The sequence below is a fragment of the Phacochoerus africanus genome, chromosome 6 (genome assembly GCF_016906955.1).
Source record: "Phacochoerus africanus isolate WHEZ1 chromosome 6, ROS_Pafr_v1, whole genome shotgun sequence".
NCBI lineage: Eukaryota > Metazoa > Chordata > Mammalia > Artiodactyla > Suidae > Phacochoerus > Phacochoerus africanus.
Window position 1 is genome coordinate 3,126,855 of NC_062549.1, and position 22,524 is coordinate 3,149,378.

General features: G+C 51.8%; 1 protein-coding gene across 1 annotated transcript in view; it reads left to right on the top strand.

Moving 5' to 3' along the window:
* The window catches only part of TRAPPC9 (trafficking protein particle complex subunit 9), a 468,592-nt gene that overhangs the window by 46,877 nt on the left and 399,191 nt on the right, over positions 1 to 22,524 (top strand). The window contains 2 exon segments of the mRNA XM_047783197.1: positions 5,505 to 5,630; positions 20,599 to 20,815. Of these exon segments, the coding sequence (XP_047639153.1) occupies positions 5,505 to 5,630; positions 20,599 to 20,815 (343 nt within the window).

Consider the following 22,524-nt stretch of genomic DNA (forward strand, 5'->3'; position numbering starts at 1 on the left):
TAACATCTAAGTGTGAATTTCCTTTTTTTTGTCTTTTTGCCTTTTCTTGGACCACTCCTGCGGCATATGGAGGTTCCCAGGCCAGGGGTCTAATCGGAGCTGTAGCCGCCGGCTGACGCCACAGCCACAGCCACGCCAGATCTGAGCCACGTCTGTGACCTTCACCACGGCTCCTCACGGCAACACCGGATCCTTAACCCACTGAGTGAGGCCAGGGATTGAACCTGCAACCTCATGGTTCCTAGTCGGATTCGGGAACGCCTAAGTGAATTTTTTAAAATTTTTTTCCCTCCCATCCCCAATTTTCTATGTAGCATAATGACTTCATTATTCCTGAGGAATTCTGAACTATTTTGTTCAAGTTAAAAAAAAATCAGGAGTTCCCGTTGTGGTGCAGCAGAAATGAATCTGACTAGGAACCATAAGGTTGTGGGTTAGATCCTTAGCCTTGCTCAGTGGGTTAAGGATATGGCATTGCTGAGAGCTGTGGTGTAGGTCGCAGATGCTGCTTGGATCCCACTTGGATCCCGCTTGGATCCTGCATGGCCTGTGGCTGTGGTGTAGGCTGGCTGCTGTAGCTCTGATTCGACCCCTAGCCTGGGAACCTCCCTATGCTGCAGGTGTGACCCTAAATAGAAAAAAAAAAAAAAATCAAATTGGAGTTCCTGTTGTGGCTCAACAGGTTAAGAACTTGACACAGTGTGGGTTCTATCCCTAGCCTTGCTTAGTGGGTTGCTGCAAGCTGTGTGTAGGCCTGCAGCTGCAGTTCCCATTTGACCTCTAGCTGGGGAATTTCCATATGCCACATGTCGGCTGTAGAAAGAAAAAAAGAAAAAAATCAGGTAGGAGTTTTCATGAGATTTGTAATAAGTTTTGGATTATTTCTAGGAGAACTTACATCTTTACAAAATTGCTTTCCTCTATACAGTATGTTGACACATCTTATTTAAGCCCTTAGCAAGTCCTGTAGCTTTCTTCATTTAGGTCATGGGCCTTTTTTTTTTTTTTTTTGAGTTTATTCCTGGTTGTTGTTTATGTTTTTACTAACGTTGTACATGAGAAATTTTTGCTCTATTTTTTAATTGCTTAAAACTGACATGTAAAAATGATAAGTGGCCAGTACTTTTTCCAGAGCCCTTTCTTTTCTGTCTTTAAAAATTTGTCTCCAGGATTATCAAAATGATCACAGCTCAGCTGTAGAGATGAGAGGCAGGTTGGTGGGGGGGGGGTTGGCTCATACATTTCCTCTAGCATTTGGGCGCTGCCTGTGGACTGGAGAGGCCCCAGAAGAGCCCAGGTCCTCCCGCCTTTATGTTGAAGCCTGGCGGGCGTGGCACATGGGCACCTCTTCACTGGCCAGGCCTGGTGGGAGTCTGGTGGCTGCCCAGAGCCCTGTTTCAGTGCAGATCGGAGACCTCACTCTGTGTGAAGACCTGTCTGCCGTGAGTTAGCAGGGGGCCAGGTCACCCGTGCATTTTCTAGTCCTGGAAGTGGGATGAGCAGATCCCCAGTCAGGACTCAGTTTGAATCCATCCTCCCCCGTTGACTGGTCGTCTGACTTGTGTCAAGTTAAGTGACCTCTTTGAACTGTTTCCTTGCTTCTCAAAGCAGAAACATGGCCTGCTGTATAGTTTTTATCATCTATTTAATCATTTGTTGTGTCTGTAAAAAGCCAGGCACAGAGGCAGGCTCATTAACGTTGCTTAGTGAGAAATGGGCTGGTGTCTGACGTCTGGGGGCAAAGCCGGTTCCTGACACGTGTGCGATGCACGCAGGAACGGCAAGTTCCTGTCTCGCCTTCCTTTTTTCTCTGGCGCTCTGTTCCCTCGGCTTCATCGGCCTCCTCTCCTCTTCCTTCCTCTTCCACCTCCTCCACCAGAAGCACCTGAGATTTTCCCACGCTGCCCGGAACCTAAGGTCAGAACTTTTTAAATGAAATGCCGGTGACGTAAAGCATATCTGTCCACTTCCCAGGTTTGATTGTATCTGATGCACACGCACACATCAGGATGCCCCCACGTGCTGAGGGAGAAGGACCACCTTTTTGGTTTCTTCACTGAGTGACAGCAAAATCTCTGAAGCAGACTTCTACCTGGCCTCATGCACGACTTTCTAGTGGATTTCTGCTTTGTGGGCAAGGAAACGCTCTCCTGTTGGGAGAGTTGAAGTGGGGACACAGACATTGTGCCGAGATCGGGCTGTCATCATATTTGAGTTGGAAGGACCTTAAGACAGCTCAGAGCCCTACAGCTCACGTAGGCGAGAGGCTGAGCGACTCGATCTGAGCTCCACGGTGGCGGGATCCGGAGTGGACCTGGGGTCTTTGTCGTGTGTCCACGCAGCAAAGAGGTTAGCTGGGTGGGGGCGGCAGGCGCCCTCCTGGATTGAGTTCCAGGGGCTTGGCAGAGTTTTCATTGCTCACTGGCCTTTAGTTTATGTCCATGTGGCCTCTTAAGTGAGGGTCACTCTGTCCCGACTCTTCGTAAATCAGACCTAAGAGACTGTTCAGTATAAAACCCTTAATGTTACCGTTTGCCCTCAAGGCTAAAAAGGCCAGATCTGAGCAAAGAGGGTGACAGGCTGTGGTGCTGGACCCTCCCTAGTGGATGGGATTTCCTCCTTAGTCAGACAGACCCGGGCTCAAATCCTGCTTTCACCAGTTGCCAGCGTTGTGGCCTTGGGCAAGAAATCTTACTTTTTTGGGCCCTATTTCCTTTATCTGGCAATAAGTTCAGTATTTATAGTTTTGTTCCAGAGTTAATAGGGTAAGTTCCTCATTTCTTTCCAAAATATCAATGGCACTGGTTCTGTGCTGGTGACTTGGCAGATGATTCCTGGGGACTCAGCAGTGAGATGGGGGTGCGGCCTCTGCGTCAGAGGGCTTCTGTTCCAGGATAACGCTTGTAAAGGACTGGCTATGGAGTGGATTTTTAGTGTGTGGGCATTCTTTTCCTAATCCCTATGCATCCTGTGTGTGTCTCTTCCTAACTAATATACCAAGAGTTTTTTATGATGAATTTTAAGTCTCTTTGTAATATTTAAAATAGGCCACCATAACAAAAACATGTGAAAAAAACTGAGTTGGCTTTTATTTTCACTTCCGTAGAAGTTGTTTTAACAGTTTTTAAAGATGTCATTATTTCAGTGGGATCAAGTCTTTTTGGGAGTTTTTTTGTGACATTGGTAAATGGCATATAAAATTGATAGATTTTGGCTTCTAGTATACTTGCTGTGTAGTTAGGTAGGTATAGTTTCTTTCTGTGCTGCCTTTGATAAATTACATGTAACATGTCACAAATTCTGTGCATGTTACATCTTAGAAATGAGGAAGCAGTGGAGACCTGCTTCCTCCGGCAGTGATTTCTTTATCCACCTTCTAAATAACTTTGGTACGAAACATGAGCAGCTGTCTGTTTTTGCCTCTTAATAGTCCGTAGTGAGCAGATTGCATGCTCTGAGTGGTTATGCCACGTGGGCCTGGGGGCGCCAGCGGACACTTGTTGAGGGTGGGCGACCCCAGTCCCTCAGCAAGAGTTGGTGGCTGTCCCAGCCTCGGGCTTGTTCAGGTGCCAGAGTACGTGGATTTTACTGCTGGAAACCTCGGCTTCAGCTGCAGGGAGTGTTTTCAGAAATCTCCATTGAAAACCACTTCAGCTTGGGATCATTAGGGGAAAAATAAATAAAGAAATAAAAAGGGTTTGGAAATGAAATATAAAAAAGAACAAGAAAAAGGGAGCCCATTGTGGCTCAGTGGTGAATGAACCCGACTAGGATCCTTGAGGATGTGGGTTTGATCCCTGGCCTCGCTCAGTGGGTTAAGGATCCGGCGTTGCTGTGAGCTGTGGTGTCATCACAGACTTGGCTCGGATCCCTTGTTGCTGTGGCCGCGGTGTAGGCTGGCGGCTGCAGCTGTGATTCATCTCCCTCGCCTGGGAACCTCCATATACCGCAGGTGTAAACCTAAAAAGCAAGAAAAGGAAAAGGGTTCCGGGTAGAGGAGGAAAAGGGCAGAAGAACAGGGAGCATGGAGGGCTTTGCGTGGGGTCTTGGGAGAGACGAGGGCCCCAGCTAGTCCCTGAGAACAAGCCACACAGCTTATGAGTGGCTGAGGGCAGCTCACCTGGTTGGAGGTTATTTGAGACAGAACCTTGAGAACAGAGGGGCGGTCTAAGAGCTTCTCGCCCGGCTTCTGCGTGGCTGATGCAACCCACATGCCTTTTTTGTTCTCCCGTCTTCTTTTGTCCTTCATCTCAGAGCCTGAGACGTAGGAACAAGTAAGCTGGAGAGAAAACCAGGAAGACCTCAAGCGTGTTAAGAGAGACGCGCACAGTGGAGCTAGAGCTTTCGCAACAAAGTCAAAGTCAATTCTTTTTTTTTTTTTTTTTCAATGGCTGCGCCTATGGCAAATGGAAAGTTCTGGCCAGGGATTGAATCTGAGTTGCCGCTGCAGTTTGTGCTGCAGCTGTGGCAACGCCGGATCCTTTAACCTACTGCACCAGGCTGGGGATGCACCTCTGCAGCGGCCTGGGCCACCGCAGGTTCCTAACCCACTGCACCCCCGTGGTGCTCCCAGAGCCAGATGAATTTATAGCCACTGCATCCAAGCTGCAGGTGTGAGAGTTCAGGAATGATTTCGAGTGCAAGAGTTAGGTGGAAATGAGTTGTAAAGTTCTTTTTTTTTTTTTTTGTCTTTTTGTCTTTCTTGTTGTTGTTGTTGTTGCTATTTCTTGGGCCGCTCCCTCGGCATATGGAGGTTCCCAGGCTAGGGGTCCAATCGGAGCTGTAGCCACCCGGCCTATGCCAGAGCCACAGCAACGCGGGATCCGAGCCGTGTCTGCAACCTACACCACAGCTCACGGCAACGCCGGATCGTTAACCCACTGAGCGAGGGCAGGGATCGAACCCGCAACCTCATGGTTCCTAGTCAGATTCGTTAACCACTGCGCCACGACGGGAACTCCTGCTTTTTGCCTTTTCTAGGGCTGCTCCTGCGGCATATGGAAGTTCCCAGGCTAGGGATCTCATTGGAGCTGTAGCCGCTGGCCTTTTCCAGAGCCACAGCAACACGGGATCTGAGGGGATCTGAGCCACGTCTGCGACCTACCCCACAGCTCACGGCAATGCCGGATCCTTAACCCACTGAGCGAGGCCAGGGATCGAACCCTCAACCTCATGGTTCCTAGTCAGATTCGTTAACTACTGAGCCATGATGGGAACTCTGAGTCGTAAAGTTCCCACTGGTAATATTTTGAAATTCTGTCAACTCTCCAGCTACTGTTGGCTCTATGACTTGAACGAATGCAGACATATCTGTTAAGGGCATTCATAGTTTCACTCAGTCCCACCAGTCCCTTTTTGCCCCCATAAGGGACAGACTTTCTCAAACACAAAGGGCCCCCCTTGGGTGGGTGGCTCTGGGGACAGGCTGCAGGGTGAGTGTGTCCCTGGCGCCCAGCCTGCCTGACCCGACAGACACCTCTCTTCTCTGCTCTCTGACTGCGCAGTACAAGAACGCTGGGGTGATTGAGTTGGAAGCTTGCGTCAAAGCCGTCCGCGTCCTGGCCATCCAGAAGCGCAGCATGGAAGCCTCGGAATTTCTCCAGAACGCCGTTTACATCAACCTCCGCCAGGTGCGTGTGGGCCCCTCCCGCTGGGGGGTAATGCCGCCTCGAGGAACTCAGTCCATCCGAGTTTTCTGGGCCAGGAGTCAGCATGGCCTGGTCGAGACTTGGGGTCAGAACTTGAAATCCTCATTAAGGGGTCACTTGCTCTCCTTTCGATCATGCCGTTTTACTTTCACGACTCAGAATTTCCTGTTCTTTCAAACATCTGGTTTGATTGAGGAAGAGCTTTGTAACAACCGTGAACAAGCACATGCCTCGCACCTTCCTTCGTCCCCTGAGAAGCCACCCTGCGTCTGTAACCCCAGCTGGGTGTTGATGTTATAAAACTCGGTGCCGCTCCTTCTACAGAGGAGTCAGGCCCCAACCACTACTTGAATCTGCGTGTGTTCTTTTTTATAGCTCCACCTGCAGCGTGCGGAAGTTCCTGGGCCAGGGATCGAACCCATGCCACAGCAGCAACCGGAGCCACTGCAGTGACAACGTCTGATCCTTAAGCCACTGCTGCAACTCCGGCTGTGTTCCTACTAAGACAAAATCGTGAGAGCGTTTAATGGCAGGTTGCTAATGCAAAACCCCCCAATTGATAGTCTGGCTAAAAGACCACAGTCTTTCTAAGCCGCCTTGGGTGTTTATGGATGGGGCAAACAAGACTCAGAAGGGGAGCCGTTTGCTTAAGGACCCAAGGCTGGGATTAGAACGCGGGTCACTGGGATTGAGCAGATCTGCCTGGAGCACAGCATCGCCGGGAGGAGGCCGACTCTGCCCTCACGGAGCTGACAGTTTGGTGGCAAAGGTTCGCCAGACCAGGAACTTGGAGTTTCTTCTAAGAACAGTGGGTTTTAAAAGCACAGGCATGAGAGGCTCCCACCTGTCTGCAGTAGGGTGTGTGTGTGGTGTGTGTGGGGGGGGCAGGAGGAGACTCTTGAGGGGTCCAGGCGGGCACTGCTGGTGGCTTCTCCTTCGTGGTGAGACAGTGGAGAAAAGCTACCAGATTGGAGACACATTTAGGTGGTAAAAGGGAGAGATTAGTGAGGTGTGTGAGGGTCAGACGGAGTACCGCCCAGGTTTCTGGCTTGATTAATTAGGTTGGTGGTGGCCGTGCTGTGCTAGACGAAGGGAAGGCGGCGGAGCGAGTTTTGGGGGGAAAGCTGATGAATTCAGTTGCGGATATAATGAAAAGACTTAGGTGTGTGGGACTAGGGGCTCAGGTGAGAGAGACGGTAGCGAGAGGAAGGGAGTGGAGAGATACTTTAGAGTCATTTTTTATCTCGAGACTTGCCGTCGTGGCTCAGTGGTAACAAACCTGACTAGGATCCATTAGGATGTAGGTTCGATCCCTGGCCTCACTCAGTGGGTTAAGGATCCCGGGTTGCTGTGGCTGTGGCGTAGGCCAGCAGATGTAGCTCCGATTCGGCCCCTAGCCTGGGAACCTCCATATGCTGCAGGTGTGGCCCTTAAAAAAAATCATTTTGTCTTTTGAACATATAAAAGTATGAGTAATAAGACATTGCATGCCTCTATCATCCAGATTTAATGCATTAATGTTTTGCCATATTGACTGCAGAGAGTTAATTTTTAAAATAGAAATAACATCAGCAGACACAAAGTAATGGAAGTGAAACTGACAGCACTAACGGCCTGAACCCAGCCAAAACCCAGAGTGGGACTTGAACCCACGGTTTTAAATTCGAGTTCGTCACCCCGGGTCTGGGCTCAGCAAGGCTCAGGTTCCTTATGCCTCAGCGCAGAAGGAATTCAGTGAGAGGCAAAGTGAAAGGCGAGAAACAGATTTATTAGGATAGGACGCTCGTGAGCTGCAGGCGGGCAGGCGAGGAGGCACCATCAGGTGGGTGCAGTTTTATCCTCCGAGGGGCGTGGGGGTGGGAAAGGCCCGCCTCTTCCTTTCTGGGAGTTCTAGCTCCTCCTTAGTATCTGGTAAGGTGTGTCTTCAGATCCCCTGAAGGGGGGTCTGCAAGCTCTTGCCCCTGGTCTGAATCTGAATGCGGGCCCCATCCCATCTCCCACCCAGTGACCTGAGGCAGTTCTCGCACCTGCTGGTCAGGCAAGCCTGCCTTGTTCTGATGGCTTTCTTGAGCTGACAGTGGGCGCCCAGCGTCCCCCCCCAGGTATCCCTCTTTGTCTGTGATCCCCGGCTGGGACTTGCACGCCCACCTGTGCCTACTCTGTCCCTATCAGAATCAGTGAACGTCTTAGAGTTGATGTGTGACCTTCCCATCCCTCACGTTTATAACCGCCACCTATGCAAAGGTAAATATTTTGGCCCAAGAGTTAAGCACAGACGCACAGGGTACACACTGCCGGGGTCTGAAGCTGGCTTCGCCTCTCTGTGCCGTGGTTCCCTCTCCTGTGAAGTGTGGTTCCTGGCCCCCAGGCCGCTCATCACAGCTAACTTCCTAGACTGGACATTGGGGGTGAGAGTGGCAGCTGCCAGCCTAACCCTGAGGGAGAGACAGAAATGGAAGAGCGGATAAGCCGAGTACAAACAAGCCAGAAAGGCAAAGACACCCACCACGTTTTGAGCCATTGAGCGCCAGGGAAACAAGGCCGCGGAGACGCGAAGCAGCGTCAGCGTCAGCGTCATGGGGCGGGTGGGTCCTCAGAAACGAGAGGAGAAAGGGCTTCCGGATTCTCTTGACGTTTCTGATAAAATGGGCAGAAAAAGGGAGCACCCCCCACTTGACAGCGGAAGCGTCGGTTTTGTGGGAAACTGACCCGCGGGTAGAAACAGCTGCTGGCGGTGCTGCCCGACGACAGCCATCGGGATGGGACTGGTCGCTCACCGCGCTTTCCAGGTGACCTGCTGGGTCCGGGTGACCTGCTGGGTGTGGGCTGTGAGGCGGGCGGGGTCTGCAGGGCTGACCAGGGCCGGACTCCCTGGCTCTGAGGCGGGCACAGTCCTGGCGGGATGGCCCGGGATGCGGCCCTGGAAACCACATGAAAGGAGGCCCCCAGCGGGTTTTGCTGAACCGACCCACCTGCTGGGGCAGGAGAGCCTCTGAGCAGGGGCCAGGTGTGCAGGTGGGACCTGGCTCGAGCATGGAACTTGGAGAGCTGGCGGTGTTTTGGCGACCTGCACGGCCTTGTCCTGCAGGACGGCAGAGGGAGAAGATGCTTCAAAGGCAGGCTGCCGTCAGACCCCCGTTGTAGGCGGGCTGGGCACAAGAGAGGCCTGTGGGGGCCCGGGCGGGGGCGGGGCGTCGTCTGGGCGAGGAGCAGTCGCCGGCGTCCCTGCAGACCCCGCTCTGCCGTGTGTTAGCTCTGTGACCTTGAGCAGAATCCCTCCTCTTCTCTGAGCGTTTTCACCTGGAAAATGATGGCACAACAAGCTCGTGGTGATGAGAAGGATTAGTCTGGCTCAGATGCTGTGTCCAGTCCTGTCTTACTGTCACCCTGCAGCTACCCCGCCGCAGCCCTTGTCCTCGGTCGGCGGGTGTGGAGGGACGTCCACTGTGCCCGAGAGGAGGAGGGTTGCTTTTAAAACGTCCAGTCGGCGCCTCCGCTGCAGCACGGCAGTCGGTTTGGCTGAGGGCTGGGTCTGGGGAGGACCTTGGAGGACTTGGTGTCTTAAGACCCACTTGCCTACAGACAGAGTTGCCTTTGCAAGTTAATGTTGAAACACTTGGGCAAAGCCGTTTTCACAGGTGGGTCTACACATAGCATGTTTTATAAAGTAAAATGCTTTTCTGTCGCGTGTGGACTTGGCAGCTGTTGCAACAGGCCTTCTCTGCCCGCCTGGTCTTCGTGGAACAGCGGGGGGCAGCCGAGACACGCGGGTGAGCTGCCCACCTGCGGGCGGGCCAGCCTTCGGAGTTCTCCCCAACACATGCTTTTCTGGAGTCGAGTCATCTCCACGTTTGGTTGCCCGGTGAGCAGACAGCAAAATAATGAGTTCTGGGGGGATTTTATAATGACAGTAACAAAGAGAGAGCTGTCATTTTTCTGAAGTAGCTCAGGCTTGTGGTTCTCGACCAAGTGATGAATTGTATCTGTGCAGAGACTGATTGTGGCCGATCCTGAACCTTTGAAAGGAACCACGATGGCATCATTGCAGGTATCTTCTGCTCGAAGAAGAGCCCTGTGCAGGCGTAAAGCCCGATTCAGTGGTATGGGGCAGGGTTTCCGCGTGTTACAGGTGAATTCAAGGTAGAATTCCTCCTCTTCATGAGCAGAAACGTGGATCCACCTGTCCTGTCTTTAGTTGTTGACGACAACAGTTTATGGTAGTTATCGGGCACCGCAAACAGCGTGTATGTTGCCTTTAAGAGCTGGCTGGCTGCAAATCTGTGTATCAGACACGTAGGTTTCACAGGCAAGTGGTCAGATAGAAGTGAGAGGCGGCACTGCAGATTTGCTTTTGTGTTTTTTTCTTTTTTACTCGTGGCTTATGGAAGTTCCCAGGCGAGGGGTTGAATCGGAGCTGCAGCGGCCGGCCTACACCACAGCCACGGCCACACCGGATCCTTAACCCACTGAGCAAGGCCAGGGATCACACCCACATCCTCACAGAGACAACGTCGGGTTCTTAACCCGCTGAGCCACACTGGGAACTCCCAGATCCAGGTTTAAATCGCCGCTTCCTCACCATGTGACCTTAGCCTAGAATGTAACCTCGCTAAGCCTGCCTGTGGCTCTGTGAAGGGGGAATGACAGCAGTCACCTTGTCCTGGGCTTGTGGTAAGTGGTGTGACATCACTTATGTATAGCGCGTCTCATGCTGCTTGGTACTCAGTGTTCTTTGTGTGTGTCTGCTCCACTGGTGGCGTCTGAGCAGCAAGGGCACCTCGTGTTTGTTGAGGAGCCGCTGGCAGACACTTTGCCAGGCTGTGAATTTGGTTGTTTCCTTTAATCCTTGTAACTCTGTGCTAAGTGCGTTTATTCCTATTGACAGAAGCGGAGCCTCAGGCTAACAAGACGGTGTAATTTGTCACACCGAGATTTGGGGCGCAAGGGCCTCGGTAAAGCATGCTTGTTAGGGTTTTTCCTCCTCCACGTCTGTACCGGGGTTGGGCACTCAGCCCCCGGTCTTACAGCCGAGAATCTTCAGCAGGCTGCAAGACAGACGTGGTCTTGTGCTGCTGGAGCAGAAAGTCCGGAGGGGAAGGCAGGTGCTAAAGAGGTAAACGCAGAAACAAATGGCCACAAGCTGCGATCAGCTCATAAAGGCATGTTGCTGCCTTGCCCTGCGGAGCTGGGGCTTTTCCAGTCGGGGCTGCTCTGGTGACGTTAATCCCAGCAAAACAAGCTCTGTTACCAGACAAGACAAAAAGACACAGCGTCTCTGTTATCAATAAGGCAGAACGAACTAATTCTTGATAATTCTTACTAATTAAGCAGCCTGCTGGTTGCGGGCACTTACCCAGGGTAAACGGCTCTTGGCCATAATTAACTCTGGTGGTTTTATTGCGCCCAGTTTTAGAGATGCAGAAGTTGAGGCCAGGGGGCTTTGCTGCGTGCCTGGGATTGCCCTGTAAATGCCACCACTGGTGTTTAGACCTAGATGGTTGTGGCTCTGAAGCCGAGTTCTGTGAACTGTCGTGTAGCCTCGGGTAAGCAAGCAACCTGGATGACCAAAATGGATTTTCTTCCTTAGTGGGAAAGGGCAAGGGACAGGAAAAGGGAGAGATAGGAAGGAATTGTTTGGAAAACTAGAAGAAAGCCCAGTCGTTTACCAGCTGTGGAAGCCGGCGCCCCAACGCTGCCTCCAGCAGATCCCACGTTCAGGGGTCACCCTGAGCCACTGGAGAACATTTTGCCTCCCGACGCTGTTGACTAGAACCTGCGACCTCTTTGTCCCTGGTTCATTTTGTTTTCAAAGCCACTTACATTTTATGCAGGCTACTCTGCTCAGTTGTAAGAATAGCCTCTTTAAACTTCTTGATGCAGTTCCTTAATGAAGCTGTTGCCAAGGAAACCTAGCAAAAGCCTGCGGGATATGCGCGTAATAATTGTAAACCTGGGAACTTTGTCAGTTTACGCTCAGAATCAGCGGCATGGGAGAGTCAGGACAGGCTTTTTGCGAGAGAAGGGGCACAGTGGAGGGATGCAGCCCAGGTGAGGCTGGAGCATCTCAGTCCTGGGTGGCAGGCCCCCTGGTTTCGGGATGGTGCGTGGGGAACGCAGAGTTCTCCCGCAGAAAGGAGCGGTTGGATGGGGAAGTCAAGTTCTTTATTGGGGAAGGACAAAGAGAGGGACCTGAAACATCTCCGGTACAACAGGAGTCAGAAATGTGGCCCCAGGTCCTCGTATCTTGTGGGGACAGGGCAGGAAGACATCTCTGTTTTGCTGGGAAGTCATCGCAGCAGAAATGGGCGGCCCTGGGGACCCTGCTGGCTGCTGCCCGCTGGGCCAGGCTGCGGGGCTGCCACGTCCTCAAGCTGGAGCGTGGGGCCCGGGTTTGCAGCCCAGCAGGGATGGAAGGGGAGAGGCCGTGGAAAGGCAGCGCCCGGACCCAGAGCCACCTACATACACAGTGACGGGCACTTGTTGCACCTGCCTCGGGCTGGGCGTGGCCTCGGGGAGGAGGCCTCTCGACTCCCCCGGGGCCTGGCAGCAGCTGGTGCAGATGTTTCCCAGGTGCACGATGGGCCTGCAGCTCCTCGTCGTTTTCGCTTTGCTTCAGCTGCCGGGAACCTTAGAGCTGAATCTGTGTGTTTGTGACGTCACCTGCCCCTGGTTTTATTTCAGTATTAAACCCCCATTTTTCCTCACGCTTATTTTTGTCTTCTTGTTATTGCTGCTAAATTGTGTTTAGAAAATTGATTTAGATCCTCTTTCCGAATGAGGCCGAAATTGAATAAATGTATAAACGGACCATGTCACAGACACTTACTGCTTTTAGTAAGCTGTTTACCTAGTAGTTGTTTAAAAATGGAACTGTTAAGTGATACATTTAAAAATTATTAAAAAAAAAAGTTTTCCCCCTTTTTCAGCTACAGCTGTGGCATATGGGGGTTCCTGGGCCAGGGATCTAATCTGAGCCACGTCTGCAATTTATGCCACAGCTGTGGCAATACAGGATCCTTAACCCATTGTGCCAGGTCAGGGATCCAACCAGCAGCGCTGCAGAGATAAGCTGGATCATTAACCCACTGTGCCACAGTGAGACTCCCCCCAATTTTATTTATTTATTTTTAGGGCTGCGCTTGCAGTGTATGGAAGTTCCCAGGCTAGGAATCTGAGCTGCAGCTGCCAGGCTATGCCACAGCCACAGCAGTGCCCGATCCGAGCTGCCTCTGTGACCTACACCACAGCCCACAGCAATGCCGGATCCTTAACCCAGTGAGCGAGGCCAGGGATCAAGCCTGAGTCCTCATGCACACTAGTTGGGTTCTTAACCTGCCGAGCCACCATGGGAACTCTCCTAAATATTATTATTATCATTATTATTATTATTTTTTGTCTTTTTGCTATTTCTTGGGCCACTCCCGCAGCATATGGAGGTTCCCAGGCCAGGGGTCGAATCGGAGCCGTAATCACCGCCCTACGCCAGAGCCACAGCAATGTGGGATCCGAGCCGCGTCTGCAACCTACACCACAGCTCACGGCAACGCTGGATCATTAACCCACTGAGCAAGGGCAGGGACCGAACCTGCAACCTCATGGTTCCTAGTCGGATTCGTTAACCACTGCGCCATGACGGGAACTCCTAAATATTATTTTTTAAATTAGCTTTTTATTGAAGTTTAGTTGGTTTACAATATTACATCAATTTCAGGTGTAAAACATAGCAATTCACAAATTTTTTTTTCCTGGCTGCCCCTGAGGCATATGGAAGTTCCCAGACCAGGGACCGAATCCAAGTTGCAGCTACAACCTATGCCGCAGATATGGTAATGCTGGATCCTTTACCCACTGCTGGGGATTAAACCTGTGCCACTGCAGAGCCAACGCAAGGTTCTTAATCTGCTGTGCCAAAGTGGGAAGTCCCACAATTTTTAAAAGTTATATTCCATGTATAGTTCTTATAAAATATTGGCTGTATTCCCTGGGCTGTACAGTATATCCTTGTAGCTTATGTATTCGGTACCCAGTAGTTTGTACAGGGGTTTGGTGATGGAGCGGAGCCCAGCGCAGGGACTGCATCTCACTGTTGTGGTCACTGTGCCAGGCACAGTGCCTGTCCTGGGATTCATGTTTGTCGGGTGAGGGAGTGGCAGCGGCTCTCACCAGTGCCAGCCCCACTCCTCTGAGTGGCTGTGGCAGCAGTGACCTTTCGCAGGGCATTTGTGCAAGGCGTTGCTCTGAGAACTTTACGTGCATTGCTGCGTTTAATCCTTACAGCCCTCCTGTAAGGAATTATTTTTTATTTCGAATGATTTCAATTTTTATTTTTTTGTCTTTTGTCTTTTTAGGGCCGCACCCACGGCATACGGAGGTTCTCAGGCCAGGGGTCGAATCGGAGCTATAGCCACTGGCCTACACCACAGCCACAGCAACGCGGGATCCAGGCTCTGTAGCAACCTACACCACAGCTCAGGGCAACACTGGATCCTTAGTCCACTGAGCGAGGCCAGGGATCGAACCTGTGTCCTCATGGATACTAGTCGGGTTCGTTAACCACTGAGCCATGACAGGAATTCCCTGATTTCAGTATTTTTTATTTTGAGTGAAATCAATATTTTTTATTTTGAATGATTTCAAACCTCTGGAAAGATTACGAGAGTAGTAAAATGACACTTACATGCTCTTTGCCAAAAAGGACAGCATTTGTCCTCCTGTGTCAGGATGCTTCACGTAGCATGATGCTTTCGGGTTCATCCATGCTGTAGCCTGAATCGGTATTTTGTTCTTTGGCTGGATGATGTGCCACTGTGTGGACAGACCACATCTGGTCTGTCCATTCATCCATTGGTGGGTATCGCTTCCACCTCCTGGCTGTTATGAGTAATGCTGCTATGACTGTCAACATGCAGGTATTTGTGAGAACATATGTTTTCGTTCTGTGGGGTATTCAGCTGGTCCTCCAGGTCTGTGGTTTCCACATCCGTGGATACAGAGGGCTGACTCTAAAGGGGCTTGAACGTCCTTGGATTTTGGAGTCCACAGTGGGGGTCCTGAAACCAACCTGCTGTGGATCCTGAGAGATGCCTGAATACCTTGGAGTGGAATTGCTGAGTCATCGGGTAACTCAGGGCCGAATCTTTTGAGGAACCATCTAACTGTTTTCTGTCTGTCTGTCTGTCTTGCTGTCTGTCTGTCTGTCTGTCTGTCTGTCTTTTTAGGGCTGCATTTGTGGCATATGGAGGTTCCCAGGCTAGCGGTTGAATTGGAGCTGCAGCCACAGCAACGCGGGATCTGAGCCATGTCTTCGACTTATACCATAGCTCCTGGCAATGTTGGATCCTTAACCTACTGATCAAGGCCAGGGATCAAACCTCCATCCTCATGGATCCTAGTTGGGTTCGTTGACTGCTGAGCCACGAAGGGAACCCCTGGGTCTATTTTCTGTGGTTCAGTTGTAAGCATTTGTTATATATCTTGGATACCAGTCTCTTGTCAGATACACGCTTTGCCCACATTTTCTCCTATTGTGGATTGTCATTTCACTCTCTAGGTGGTGGTCTTTGGAGCACAAAAATTTTAAATTTTAATGAAGCCCCGTTTTTCCATTTTTCTCCTGGTGTCTAGGAAACCATAGCCTAAGCCTACGCCACAAAGATGTACTTTGTCTTCTTTCAGGAATTTTATAGGTTTAGTGTTTATGTTTACAATCCATTTTGAGTTAGCGTTTGTGGACTGCATGCAGTGGGGTCTAGATGGCTCTCTTGCCTGTGGATGGCCGGTCGTCCCAGATCATTTGTTCAACAGACTATTCTTTCCCCACTGAGTGATCCTGGCACCCTGGGGATGATTGATTATAAATATAAGTATTTCCCTGCCCTGGAGTTTAAGTCTCGTCCCACCAGTTTATATATCCAACTGTGTCAGTGCCACACTCACTTGATTATTGTAGCTTTTTAGTACCTTTTAAAGTCAGGAAATGTGAGTCTTCCAACTTTGCTCTTCCTTTTTAAGGTTGTTTTGGCTATGCTGGGTCTCTTGCATTTTCATATGAATTTTGGGATTAGCTTGACCATTTCTCCAAAGAAGGCAGCTGGAATTTTGATGGGGATTGTGTTGAATCTGGGGATCATGTTGGGGAGTTTTGACTTCTTAACATTATTGGCTTCCATTCCATGAACATGGGATGTCTTCTGTAGGTGCAGATCTTTTAAAATTTCTGTCAGTGATACTTTTTAGTTTTCAGTGTACAGGTCTTGTACATGTTTGTTAAATTTCTCTCTCATTTTGTTTTTAATGCTATTATAAATGGAAAGACTGAGCTTCTTGAGGGTGGGACCAGGTAGCATTTGTCTGTGTATTCCTAGGGTTTATGCAAGAGCAAGTACAGATTTACATTTGTTAAATAAATCTCGCCACAACTGCTCCCACCCCTGTGTTATAAATGAGAACCGAGACCCAGGTTAAGCCTCCTGAGCACGAAGATGAAAGTGAGAAATCAGAGCCTTGTGTGAAGCACAGTGCTGGTGATACTGAGAGCTTATTCGCAGTGGCTGCTGCTGGACTTCTTTTCAACAGTTCTTTGGGTGTATTTAGTCAGATGTTTAAGGAGATGCCCTTTTGCTGTGGGTAGCTAAGGCTATCGTTTTCAAGATCAATATCCAGTGAGACATTGAAACCCGATTCGTATTAATCTTGGAAGAGATTTATGTTTAGAGAGTTTTAACTAAATAACCCCTTCCTTATTAAGTAAGTGTAGCTCAGTGATCAGAAAACACGTGGGAGATCAAGCGAGTGTCCCCATGACAGCGTTGCTGGGCTGTGCCCTGGTCACCTGCTCAGATGGGTTTATTAAATACTCTGCCAGTAGTCTGCTGACCTATGGTTCCTTGCATGGGATATGTACTTAATAATAAGTGCTTACTGTATGTTGGGAATTGTTTCCCAGGCTTCCGTGTATATTAGTTCCCTGGAAACCTCTCAGAATCTCTGTGATTCCCTCTTTACAGACAAGGAAACTGAGATTAGTTCTCTTTGGGGAAGTTCGTTGTCATTGAGTGGAAGTCATAAGGAGTAGGATTTGGGCTCATCCTAAGAAGGCTTTTTTCTGATCGTCAGTGTGGGAGGGGTGCTGGGTCTGGCCGTGTTTGATTGAGATGCAATCTCTTTTATGTTTCGTGTCGTGGTCCAGGACGCAGCAAGTGTCGGCTTGGTGGTGGGGAGACGGGGCTGCCCAGAGAATGCGGGTCCGCTCTGCGTTCAGTCTCCTGTGCTTCATCCTGGGGACAGTGCAGAGTCACTGCAGGATTTTAAATAGGGAGCAGCGTGCTTTAGCAGGTCACACTTAGAAGGCTCGGTAGGAGGTGATGTGGTGGCTCCGACCAGGGTTTCAGTTTTCAAGTGTGTTTTCAAGCCCAGCTTTGTCACTCAGCCCTGGGACTTTGGACTTTTTTTTTTTTTGTCTTTTGTCTTTGTTGTTGTTGTTGTTGTTGCTATTTCTTGGGCCGCTCCCGAGGCATATGGAGGTTCCCAGGCTAGGGGGCCAATCGGAGCTGTAGTCGCCGGCCTACGCCAGAGCCACAGCAGCGCGGGATCCGAGCCGCGTCTGCAACCTACACCACAGCTCATGGCAACGCCGGATCGTTAACCCACTGAGCAAGGGCAGGGACCGAACCCGCAACCTCATGGTTCCTAGTCGGATTCGTTAACTACTGCGCCACGACGGGAACTCCCTTAATTTTTATTTTTAATTTAAAAGGTCTATTAGCTTAAAAAAGAAAAGAAAAACAAATAACATAAGTTTAGAAAGTTATCTAGTGTATTTTCTATTTAGCCAGTATAAGGGTCTTGAAACTCATAAACCCTTCTTTGTACAAGTTCCTTCAAAGTTCTGATTAAGAGAGAAACCTTTTCTTCCCCGTCTTTCAAGTGGCATAGCTAATTGGCAGAAAGTGAGGGAAAATTCTCAGGAGCCAAAATAGGCAGTAGGCAGGAATTCTGGAAGGCAGGTGAGAAGGTTGGCAGACCCTCAGGGGAGGGCAAGACCCCCCCCCACACCACCAGGAGCCTCATTTACTAAAAGGGTGAACTGGAGAAAGAACCCCATCCTTCAAGGCAAGAAAATAAGGAAACTCAGATCTTGTTGGGAGGGAAAAAACCGTGAAACCCAGACGGAGGATTTAGTTTAAAGTTGTTCTGGTGACCACAGACGCCTGGCAGAAAAGTACAAATCCTCCTCCAGTGAGAAGTTGTGTTTTGAGAGGATCAATGAACAATGAATACAGAAAAGGCCCACAGAAGCTTCTGGACCGAGGCGTTGGACCGACCTCACTTGTCTCCCAAGGTCTTACTTAAATAACGACGAGGATGTTTCAAGGAGAAGCCATAAGCGTATCTGTGGTTATCGCGCTCTGCCAGGAACTTGGAGCTGACTGTGGAGTTGTCTCCTCTGTTCTGCGGTTATGTGAGCTTGGTGGAGGGAGGCCTTAGGCGGGAGAGGGGGGTAAGAGTCAGTGGAGGGGGGCCTTTCAGCTGTGTGGCCTTCTTTGGTTGGCTTTCAGCTGCAGGCTCCATGAGTCGTCACTGGAGAGGGTCGATTTTACGGAAGGTGGACCGGGAGGGGTCGGGACTCTGCAGAATGGTGAGGTGAACCCTGAGAAAGAGCCAGATCTGTGCAAACCAGGACACACACGGAGTCATGCTCACTCACAGAGGCGGGGATGGGAAATGCAGGCAGCCCGTCCTGAGGATGAAGGGCCTGGATTTTAAGCTGGGTCGAGGGAGTCCGGCTTTGACTTTGCTCTTTGGACGCCCTGCTCACCGCGGGTGCTGGTGTGGTTTTCATTCCTCTTTAAGGACTGTCAGGAGTGTGAAATAATGCTGCCGCTTTGGGACAGGGCAGGTGGTCCTGTGGGTGGGGAGGGGGGAGATTAAACCTGCACATGAATCGTACAGGACAAGACAGGAATGACAGAATGGGGTCCCGGATGGTTATGAGGATTTAGGGGAGACGTGGCAGCCAAAGGTCATCGAGAGGCTGCTTGCCCTTTTTTTTTTTTTTTTTTAACAATTTCAAAGCATAGTTGATTTACAACGTTGTGCCAATTTCTGCCGTACAGCAAAGTCCTACGTATGTATATGTGTACATCCCTAAGACAAGCTCTTTGGAGAGGTGGCATCGGAAGGGGCCTCTGAACGAGGAGTCAGACCTGCAGGTGTGGGGCCCTCCGCACAGAGGCAGTGGGAGGGTGCAGGGCGCCCACCGCCTGGGTTTTTCAGCTCTGCCCAGAGCATCTTGTCTGGTTGGTTCCTTTTCATTCTGTGTCTAGGGGAGGGTCTGTCATCATGGTGTGTTTTGTCCCACTTGGAGCAGTTATTTCATTTCCTTGTTCACTGATGTTTTGTCACTGTCCCCGTGGGCAAGTGTATTGCCGGTTGTGTTCCTGCTGAATCCCCAGCCCCATTCGTGGAGAGCACAGAGGAGTATTCAGTGCACGCGACAGATGAGAAAACAGATGAAGTCAAGTCGTTCCACTGGCCAGGCCCCTGGCAGGCGGTGGGACCTAGAGTCACAAAGGCGGGTTGGGGTCACTCAAGAGGGCCTGGCATGCAGAAGGCATTAGGAGGGGTTTCTGGGTCTTTCTGTGATGGGTGCCGGGCTCTGTCCTGTGCTTCTGGAGTATTTGTCTGGCAGTCGCATGTGGGTGAATCAAGGAAGGAGAGGCGGCTGTTAGGGACACCATGGGGACGAGGCTCCCAGGTGAGGGCTGTGAGGCCTGGTGAGGGCACGTGCCATGGGCCTGGGGGAGCAGGGTGGCTGGAGGGCTCCCAGACGCTACTTTTATGTACTGTGCCTCTGTATGCACAGAAATATCTGGGAGACACATCGGCCGTCGGGGTGAGAGAGGGAGACCGCTCCCTCAGGCGGGGTGGCCTTGAGCAGCAGCGAGGCCCTGGCCATCCCTGCTCCCTAGAGGTAGCTGTGGCCTGGGCAGCTGGGTGCTGGGCAGTAAGCAGGGCCCCACCCCAAACTCAGGTCTTGTCTGTGACACTTCTTGGCTGTGGGATTTTGCACAGGCTGGTAACGCTTCTCTCAGCTTCAGATTTCCTTGTCTATGAGCTGGGGTAGTTTGAGTTTCTGGGATTATTGCAGTGATTCAGTAAGGTATGTGGGTTTGCTGGCAGGTAGTCGGTGCTTAAGAAACAGTTATTGGAGTTCCCTGGTGGCCGAGACCAGCTCAGCAGGATGGGGCGGAAGAACGGGTGCTGTGGAACTTAAGGAAAAAAGTTAACATAACGTAAGACACAGAGACATTTATCTTAAGTAAGGGCGGGAACCGGGGGACTCAAGGTCTCTGGAACCGAGAGCCCCGCCTCAAGAAACCACACCATTTTTATATGACGCTTTTGATGAGCTCGCGTGAGGAGGGGCTCTGGGTGGATGATCAAGCAGGAAGAGTGGAAGAACCTGTCTCATGACACCTGGCGGCACAGTGGCTTAAGGTCCTGGTGGCGGCACTGCAGTGGTGCAGGTTGGATCCTTGGCCTGGGAACCGCTGTGTGCTGTGGGCGTGGCGGAAAACCAACAACCTAACAACAAGCACAAGTTGTTCTTACGACCTCATAGGGTTGCTGGGACAGTTTCCCTTGGGTCGCGGGTGAGAGAAAACTCTTTGAGATCCGTGAAATCTCACGTCCAAGTTAGGGGTGGTCCTCAGAGCAAGTCCCTGTCTTGTTAGCTGGTTCTGTGTATTTTGTGTTCTGACAAGTTTTGTACGTGATGAAGTTTCCCCCCCCGAACCCCGCCAGCGGGTCCATGCTCTCCCGGCCCCGGCCCTGGCGGCGCCGGCTCGGCTTCCCCTTTCCTTCGCGTGTCGCCAGGTCTCGGTCTCGGGGGGGTTTCCGGTTTCCCTGTGAGGTTCACTGCGCTGCCCTCTGCCCTGCCCTGTGCCAGCTCTCGGAGGAGGAGAGGATCCAGCGCTACAGCATCCTCTCCGAGCTCTACGAGTTGATCGGCTTCCACCGCAAGTCGGCCTTCTTCAAGCGCGTGGCTGCCATGCAGTGCGTGGCCCCCAGCATCTCGGAGCCGGGCTGGAGGGCCTGCTACAAGCTCCTCCTGGAGACGCTTCCTGGCTACAGTCTGTCCCTGGATCCGCAAGACTTCAACAAAGGTACTGTTGCCGAAACTCACTTTAGTCCGACTACCGGCGGGTGGGTTGTGGGTTGTGGTGGCTGGTGCCGGGGTCCCGAGACGACGGAGCTGCCCGGCACGTTTGATCTTAAAGTGGTGACGTGGCGGAGCTCTGCTTGGGGGCTGGCAGTCTTAAATCTGTGCTCGCTGCCGGGGTCGTCAGGCATCCCTTCTACCTGTCGTGTTCGCTTCAGCCAAGTCAGCTGGAGTCAGGCGACCCAGAGCAGAGTGGGGTCTGTGTACACGTACAGGTGTGCGCTTGGTGATAAAGCTGTACCTGCGGTGTGAATGCAGGGAAGTAGTACGTGTTAAGAGTACATCTCACAACAGGTGCACACACGCGTGAGGTCCAGTTTCAGGCAGCAGGTGGTTAGCAGGAGAAAACCCATATTGGTTTCTGTCTTAGGCAGGACTGCAGAGCCCTCCCCTCCAGGTCTCGCTGAGAGTCGGCAGCCCAGGCTTCTAGGTGGGAAGAGACCCGAGGCGCCGGCCAAATTTTTGTCCCAGGGCAAGAACGAGTTCTCCAGCGTGTGTTTTGTATGGGCACCTGTGCCCTCCCGAGGAGCCCGTGGTCCAGGTGACAAGTCCAGTTCTACTTTTGGATAATAATTTTTTTTTGTCTTTTCTAGGGCCACACACGGCATATGGAGGTTCCCAGGCTGGGGGTCCGAGCCGCATCTGCGACCTACACCATAGCTCACGGCAACGCTGGACCCTTAACCCACTGAGCGAGGCCAGGGATTGAACCTGCAACCTCATGGTTCCTAGTCGGATACGTTAACCATTGAGCCACGATGGGAACGCCCTACGTTTGGATAATTCTGATGACGAGGCCTCGCCCCTGACCCTGAGGGGACGTCCCCGTCCTCCTGGCTCTGGCTGCTGGGGTCGGCGACCGGCTTTCCCTTGTTGTAGTTGCCTGGAGCTGCGTGGTGTGTGAGGCGAGGGGACCAGTGGGGACGGGGACAGTGCCTGCCCTGTGAGGTACAACCAGGCGGTTCCTCGCCTGCGTCCGCCCTCTCGGTGTTCGTGGACGCAGCCCTGGGCTTTTGTCTTTGGCTGTGCTGCCTGTGCAGGTGCCGTGCTCATTGGGGCAGGGGTCAGTTCATGTGGCCTGAGTGCTTTCCGTTTCCGAGTCCATCTCCCCTGGGGGAGGCTTGGTCAAGTCCTTGCTCTTCATCTGAGCGGCGGGGAAGCTCGGGTTCTGCTTCCCGGGGGAGGGGGGTTGCTGTAAGGACTGGGCAGGGCGGTCCCTGGAGGATGCTCAGGACGCTGCTCAGCAGGGACCGTGGGGGGCCGGGTGAGGTCTGATGCCATCGCTTCCTCCGTGGCCCCATGAAGCTGGAGTAGAGTGAGCTGAAGGCCCGGCCCCGTGGGAAGTGCCAGCCCTGTGAGAAGGCGTGTTTGCTGCCCCCGCCCCCCCCACCGGTGCAGTGGCGGATTCCAGGGCGCAGGAGCTGGACAAGCCCTGGAGAGTGGCGGGGCTCCCGTCTGGAAGGCTGGGCGGTGCTGGGTAAGAGATGAGAAGGGAGGGCAGGGGTGGTATCCACGCGCCTCTGGGCCGCATTCTGGAGAAATCCCTGGTGTAGGTTGGTGTCGGGGGAGAGAGGGGGGTGTTTCTGGGCAGGCACGTTGCCGCTTGGTAGAGAGATGAGGGCGTTCTGAGTTGCCACGTGTGCCGGGATCCCT